This window comes from Drosophila subobscura, chromosome J (assembly GCF_008121235.1).
Source record: "Drosophila subobscura isolate 14011-0131.10 chromosome J, UCBerk_Dsub_1.0, whole genome shotgun sequence".
NCBI lineage: Eukaryota > Metazoa > Arthropoda > Insecta > Diptera > Drosophilidae > Drosophila > Drosophila subobscura.
In genome coordinates this window covers 13,599,237-13,606,839 of record NC_048532.1, presented here as the reverse complement: position 1 = coordinate 13,606,839, position 7,603 = coordinate 13,599,237, and the positions used below count along the sequence as shown (strand labels likewise).

General features: G+C 50.7%; 2 protein-coding genes across 21 annotated transcripts in view; both read left to right on the top strand.

The window, feature by feature from the left end:
• LOC117894425 (ankyrin-3) overlaps nucleotides 1–7,603 on the top strand; it is a 61,651-nt gene that overhangs the window by 46,802 nt on the left and 7,246 nt on the right. For 14 of the 20 annotated variants that reach the window (XM_034801487.1, XM_034801475.1, XM_034801471.1 and 11 more), the window contains 2 exons: nucleotides 6,573–6,638; nucleotides 7,033–7,494. In XM_034801487.1, coding sequence (XP_034657378.1) covers nucleotides 6,573–6,638; nucleotides 7,033–7,494 — 528 coding nt within the window. Of the gene's footprint in view, nucleotides 1–923; nucleotides 3,609–6,572; nucleotides 6,639–7,032; nucleotides 7,495–7,603 lie in introns of all 20 variants that reach the window. The other 6 variants (XM_034801482.1, XM_034801481.1, XM_034801480.1 and 3 more) reach the window with 2 other exon arrangements.
• LOC117894429 lies at nucleotides 3,893–7,096 on the top strand. Its single transcript, XM_034801491.1, has 3 exons — nucleotides 3,893–6,160; nucleotides 6,573–6,638; nucleotides 7,033–7,096. The coding sequence occupies exon 1, from the start codon at nucleotides 3,958–3,960 to the stop codon at nucleotides 6,037–6,039; it is 2,082 nt and encodes a 693-aa protein (XP_034657382.1). The 5' UTR covers nucleotides 3,893–3,957; the 3' UTR covers nucleotides 6,040–6,160; nucleotides 6,573–6,638; nucleotides 7,033–7,096.

The following is a 7,603-nucleotide window of genomic DNA, read 5'->3' as shown; positions in this document are numbered from 1 at the left end:
GCCAATTCCTTCGGCAGTTCCTTCTGTAGTGGCTGCTGATAAATCTCCACTTAAAGATATCCTCAAACAGGAAACTGTTGTGGAGCTAAAGACAGAAGAATTTGCAAGTTCAACTAAGACAAATATATCCACTGTGGTGTCGCAAACTTCCGATTTGATAACTAGTTCATTCCCTGAAGATAAACCCAAACTAATTGACTTGAAAGACGATAAACCACTTGACTTGAAAGACGACAAGGTCCTAGGTAAACCTGAGGACAAACACAAGTCTCCTTTTGACTCAGTTAAGCCAAGTCCAATAGTGTATTCAGACGAGGAAAGTGATGAGGAGTATGATGTTCCCAAACCCCAAGAAAAGCCCGCTAGCCATCCAATTCCTTCGGCAGTTCCTTCTGTAGTGGCTGCTGATAAATCTCCGCTTAAACCTGAAGGTAAACTTAAACCATTTGACATGAAAGACGATAAACCATTTGACTTGAAAGACGACAAGGTCCCAGCTAAACCTGAGGACAAACCCAAGTCTCCTCTTGACTCAGTTAAGCCAAGTTCAATAGTGTATTCAGACGATGAAAGTGATGAGGAATATGGTGTTCCCAGACCCCAAGAAAAGCCCGCTAGCCAGCCAATTCCTTCGGCAGTTCCTTCTGTAGTGGCTTCAGATAAATCTCCGCTTAAACCTGAAGGTAAACCTAAACCATTTGACTTGAAAGACGATAAACCATTTGATATGAAAGACGACAAGGTCCCAGCTAAACCTGAGGACAAACCCAAGTCTCCTCTTGACTCAGTTAAGCCAAGTCCAGTAGAGTATTCAGACGATGAAAGTGATGAGGAATATGGTGTTCCCAGACCCCAAGAAAAGCCCGCTAGCCAGCCAATTCCTTCTGTTGTGGCTGCAGATAAATCTCCACTTAAAGCTGAACACAAACCGAAGCTAGTTGACTTGAAAGACTCATCCGCTACCCCATCAGTTTTTGTACCTTCTCATTCTGTTGAAAGTTCACACGAATCTCCATTTAAAACTGTCGAAATGCCCAAAGTTTGCAATGAAAATGAGACAATGGTCTCGTCATACACCGATGAAAACAGATCCGTTCAGCAGATTGTGGAAGACACTTTGAGAGCAGGTGATGCTGAGGTATTAAAAATCGTAAACGAAACACTGAAGAGTGCACAGGTACATCGCCACTTGGGCCATGTGATGGATCAATTCGAGTCAGAAGATGAGCGTTCGGTAGAGCAGATTGTAGAAGAGACTTTGAAGAGTGTGAAGGTAGATTCAGTAGCGCCTAGGGACGAAAAGGTGTCCCCCAATAAAGTTGAGGAGGCCGAACCCAAAGAAGTTCGTCCAATTGCATATTTTGTGAATCTAGATGATGAGCAGAAGGTGGCAGGGCCCGCTAAGAAAACACTTGTCAAAACGCAGCAGAAAAAGGTAGCAGCCAAGGCTGAGACACCAAAGGGGAGAACAGTAAGGGAAACGACTACAAAATCAACAGCAAGGAGTTCCATCAGCAGGAGGCCAGTGGGAGATAAAGAGAAACCAAAGTCAGATGTGAAAGCTCAGTCCACAACGCAACCCAAACAAAAGAAAGCAATTGCAAAGCAAACCGTGACCCGGAAGATATCTGCCGCCGAGAAATTGCCGAAAGTGGCCGCCAAAAGTGAGCCGAGAAGATCGGTGACAAGCTCCGTTTCCACCACAAGCTCAGCTTCTGCCACAAGCCGAGTGATAAGCGAGTTACACTTCGAGCGATCTGCGAGTCCCGCAGCGAGTTCCATATTCTACGAGAGCCACCCGCAAGGCGATGGCAGTCGCTCATCCACGCCCAGGCCGAGGGTGAAGACAGATGTCACACGCATACCCTACAATGCCTCAGTTCGATCGTTGAGCCCCACATCCAAGTCCACGAAGACAGCGACTGCTAAAGTAACAGCAGCAGCCACAAAGAAAACTAAGACGACGACTACTACTCGCTCCAGCAAAGAGCTTACAGGAAAGACTGCCAGCAAAATCGGCAGCCTGGAGCATGTGGAGACAAGGAGAATGATTACCCCGACACCCATTGCCACACACAGATATATGCAGCCCACTCTGTCCCACAATATGCGATACGGATTGAGTGGCGATGCCGAGGGCCAGCGGATCTCTCCGGTGCCAGCAAAGTCCCCGGCACCACCGAAATCGCCGGCACCGCCTCAGACCAAAAGTGCTTACAGAACCCAGACCAGTGTGACAAGTGCCTTGACAAAGTCCACATATTTGGAACGCAAGCAGAACAAGTCGATTGGCGAGAAGGTGCAGCCCAAGCGGGGTTCCCAGAGCGACAGCAAGGAGTCGCTGAAGAGCACCGAACGCCTGTACAAGAGACAGACCTCCAAGGAGAATAAGCTAACACACGTGATAGGCTCCCCAAGCCAAGCAACCAAAAGCATGAAGACACAATCAGCTAGTGTAACCAAGACCATTGCCCAAAGAACTTCCATAGAAACCGACAACAGACATGCGGTGGCCAGCCTTCAAAAGAAGAAGGCTCCGCCAGCCACAGCCTCAGCCACTTTAAAGCGCACCAAAGTTCCAGTTAGCGCGTCGTCTTCCATGACACGGACTGCAGCAGCAAAGCTGACTGGCAGAAGTGATGAAACCGCAAAGAAACCTCAGATAGAAGTTAAGAAGACAGTGAAGCGTACGGCCAGCAGCAGCAGTAGCAGCACGGCTGCTGCCATCAGAACGGTGCAGAGCTCCATTGAGCCAAAGCTGCAGAAGAAGATGAAGGACAACATGAATGAATCGAGCTCGAACAGTGGCAGTACCAGTGCCAGCGGCTCATCGAACAGCACCAGGCGCAGCGTGCGCTCGGTGACTGTCAGCCGTAAGACCGACAAGGAGATGGCCAATCTAAAGCTGTCTTCGGAGAAGAAAAGGGAACCATCAACATCATCCTCAGCATCGGCTTCGGCATCAACATCGACTGTGCGTGTGCATAGGGAACCGACAGCGACAACCGCCGCTGTTAGCACCGTGCTCGTTGATGACGACTGTGAGGTGATAACCATACGATCCATTAAATCAAGCGATAGTACAAAAAGTTCTACCTCATCATCCTCCGGTAGCGGCAGCAACAGTCGCAAGGTGCTAACCAGCGAGGTTTTCACTAAGACCTTCGGCCCGGACAGGCCCCTAGAGGTGGTCTACCGGCAGCCCGAGTTCGATGTAGAACACCACACCATCATGTCCGTGCGGCCACCCTCCACGACCGAGCAGCAGCGGTGCATAAACGAGTTTGATGTTAGCTTTATCGATACCACCGATTCCAGTCTTTCCGACTCCGTGGCACTGCCCATGTTCGGGCCCGGCGAGCCGGAGCGCCTGCTGGCCGTCAGTCCCGGCTCTCCCAAGCCGACCCGTAGTCCCCTAGCCCTCGTCGAGGAGACGCTGCGGCGCCAGCAGCAGCACCAATACCATCACCAGCAGCAGCAGCAGCATCACCACAGTGCAGTCGTGGCCGGGCCTGGGGCAGTCCTAGGCGCCGCTGCCTTGCATGTGGAGAGCGGCGGTAGCATTGTGGTGGAGACTACTGAGGTGGAGAAGAGCAGCACATCCAAAGGTAAATATGGGCAGGCACCTGATGTTAGGCATTTTGAGCACTCTAAACTTTGATCTTAAGACTTAGCTTAGCTACGATACCCATCACACACTTCAGGGCCCAGAATTCCGCGACTAGAATGCAACTTTTCTTATTGATATTACTCGTACATACATAATACATAATTGCTACATATTTATGAAACGCTTTCACTGAAACTAACTTTAACTTGTTCTCCACAAATAGCAAACACAAAAACAAGCAACTAAATATAAACAACAAAACAAATTAAATCCATCAAATAAACCCAAATAAAACCCACCAACCGAGACCAAAACCTAACCCAAACCTTAACTTAAAACCCAACAAAATGTCCAAGAAACTCCCAACTATATCCGTAACTGCCGATCACCGCTCTTCGCACTCCGATGCATCCTCATTATCGTCGTCATCCCGCGACTCGGACAGCAATGACATGGACTATGGCCGCATTGGCGCAGGCGGCGTCACCGATGTCGAGGATTTCGACAGTCAGGTGGAGGTGCTGAAGCCCGGCTCCCGACGTGGCTCCTCGAGTGCTGGCCACAAGCCAAAACAGCAAAAGGCCCACCCATACGACAACGATGTGACCGATGTGGAGGACTACGACACCGAGTCGGAGGACGAGGAGAAGAGCGTCGCCTACCCAGAGCTGAAGATGTCGCTGCGCGAGTTCCTGCAGCAGGGCCTACAGAACCAGGAGGCCCACGACCAGGATGGCAAGGAGAGATGCGAAAACAGAGACGGGGACTTCGTGCAAGCACAAAACCTCAATGGCCTCACCGACTATCTGACCGACTGCGAAGACTACGACACGGACTCCGAGGTGGACTATGGCTGCGAGAAGTCCGTTTGTGTGGATCTGGACCATGCCGTGGGTGATCTGGGTCGCGTCAACATAGCCGACGGCGAGAAGCACCAGGATGACTCGGATGAGTACGAGGATGTGTCCGTGATCAGCGACATTAGTGACTTGGCCTCGGCCATGTCCGACTGCACTGGCATTGGGGTGCGCGGCATGTCCGAGGACGAGATGCTCGAGGTCTCTGACAGCGGCCACGAGGAGGTCTGCCAGATCGCCTGCTCGGGCAGCGAGTCGGACTCGGAGCAAGGTGCAGCCGGAGGCCAGAGTGTGAGTGAAAGCAGTTATCCCATCGATGTGGCCTTCTTCAGTGTCAGTGGACAGCCGCGTCGCAACTCCAAGTCCACATTGCTCATGCCTGGGCCCGGGCAGATGCAATTCCTCCAGCCAGCGGCCGTGCACGAGGAGGTGCTCACCGACATTGAGGGCATCGATGACTCGGCTGCGGAGGATAGCTTTGACAATGAGGAGGACGACGAGCAGCCCATACCACGTGCCGTCATCCTGGCTGCTGGCGACGATGGCACCTGCCTCACCGACATCGAGGACATGTGGTGCGAGGACTCGTCGCTGGCCAGCACGGGCACAGTGCCCGAAGCTGCTGCAGTCTCGTCCGAGGCCCTGCCGCTGCCACATCGCGAGGTCGTGGAGCTGAAGGAAGACAAGAACGGAGACACCATCACAAATGTCATGCCCATGGACAGCAACTACGAGTTTGGCATCTACGACCACCTGAAAGATGCCGTCCACACCGACTCCGAGGAGTACTCGTGCGCCGATGAATGGAGCCTGAGTCACTCAGTCGCAGAAGAGGCAGCGGTCGGCGGGCCAGGTCTCATCGAGAACGAGGTCATCGTGTCCAATGAGCTGATGAAGCAGCAGCAAAACAAACGCCTCGAAGTCCACTCTAACGCCGAGTCCGTGACCGATGTGGAGGAGATATTTGTGGCCGGAACGAACCGCCGCAAGAAGTTGAAGACACGCACCCTGAGCAAAGGCAAAAACAAGCTGCTGGATGTGGCCAAGGCCAAGGAGGAGGGCGTCACAGATGTTGAGGACATGGACCTGAGTGAGTGCGGCCTGCCCGCGGGAGTGAAGCGCGTGGAGCAACTGAAGCACCAGGCCAAGGGCTCGAACCACTCGGACAAGCTCACCGATGCCGAGGACATGTCCACCGACGATGTGTCTGATTTTTCCGATGGTTCCGATCCACCACCACCATCGAAGAACAAGCTCCAGCCGCTCTCCCACTTGCGCCTGCTCAAGAATGATGCGGTGAGCCAGCAGCACACCGACACCGAGGACGTTCAGCTGCCATCGGAGGCCGAGGACGGGCTCGATGAGCCGCCAGTCATCCAAGTGGCGAACAGCGACAGCAAGGAGCTCAACGACATGCTGAATGAGAGCTACACCGTGGTGCACGAGAAGAGTGGCCGCAGCTTCAACAGTGAGTCCGAGAGGCTGCACATAAAAGGCGCGATTCGTGATGCCCACACCGACGTGGAGTATGTGGAGTCCGACGAGTCAGCCGCCGCCAGAGGAGGCAACTAGTGTCTGCTTCGTGCTCTCAACAATAGTTTCATAAGTGTTTGTTCATTGATACGAAAGTCAGTCAGTCTCCTGCTGACTACAAACCCAACACACATAAAGTACACTCAGACTCAAGCATTTTGTAAGTAAAGCCAACAACAAATAGCTAAACATTTATCGTTAAAAGTTATCGCCACGCCACCACACTCAGCAACTAAGCAGCAACTAAATCAATTCCCAACTCGCATTGCCAACCATCCTACGCCCACGTCTCTGTGTCCCCGTGCCATACTAACTGTTACTATTTATTGTATTACTAACCCAAAGATCAACTAACATTAACACTGTCTAACTAACAAATGCTAACAGAAACGTTCTTTGGAATCCGTTCTTTGGTTTATGAACTTCTTGCCTTATCAGTTGTGTGTTTGTAAAATCATTCCATTATCATTTCGTTTGTAGCGTAAATTAATGGTAGCCCTTAGGTCACTTTTGTGTTTTCTGCCTCACCAGTGAAAGATGAATGTAACTAATCGTTCTTCTGTCTGTTGCAGAAACCCTTCAGGAGAAATTAATTGGCACATCCATTCTGGATACCAAAACGAGCTCACAGGAAATCGGTAAGCGAAGCTCTAAGCTCTTTATCTATTTGATTGTATAAAAGTAAATATTCGTAATTTGTGTTGTTTGCAAACATTTCATGACGCTTCATTGAATTAATTTAAATCTTATTATTTAACAAAATGCAATTAAAGCTCATTGAGACAAACAATTGACCAATGCTTCGACTCAATGCCTAAAGAACTCACGACTCACGTTTCACCGCCATCTCGTAAATCGCTTAACCTCTCACCTCACACCGCACTTACTTCCACTTTGCCATCAACTCGCTGCTCATGATTTCCCAGCTTCTTGCTTTTCTCGATCTCATTCGATCTGTAACTCTCTCTCTCTATCTCTCTATCTGTCCAATTTCTACCTATCTACCAATGAATCTGTGCAATTGTCTTGCAGGTGATGTTAAAGTTGGTGGTGGTGAAGGTGGAGGTGAGGCTAATGATGATGGTGCAGATCTTGCGGCACGCATTCGCGAGGAAGCCATCATTCTGGTGGATAGCGTGCTCGAAGAGAGCGTTGAGATCATTGAGAGTCACGGCATTGACCAGCAGCATCAGGCCAATGGCCACGAGTTCGTTAAGCAGGAGTACAATTCGGAGAGTGAAAACTATGCCATCACATGCGACGACATTGATGGCGTTGATGTCATCAAATCGCCCACAATCGAGTCCATGTCGGGCAAGTCATTCGACGATAACATGAGCTTCACCGACGAGCACATACATTTACCCTTGCATGTCCAAAACATAACCGCCACGACCACGACCACCACAGTAACCACTCAGTACCAACAACAGCAACAGTCGCAGTCGCACTCCCAAGCTGCTGCTGCCGCCACAACCTCATCAACGGCAAAAGGTAACATTCAATGCATTTCCCAGTGTAGTAGAGTCTTGAAGCTTTGCGCTAGTCATGCGATAGAACACTAGAAGATATAGGATCGTTGCTGGCACTAGGCGAAACACTA

What these genes read in the sequence shown, in the direction of transcription:
- LOC117894429 (XM_034801491.1), top strand. Translation starts at nt 3,958, where the DNA reads ATGTCCAAGAAACTCCCAACTATATCCGTAACTGCCGATCACCGCTCT.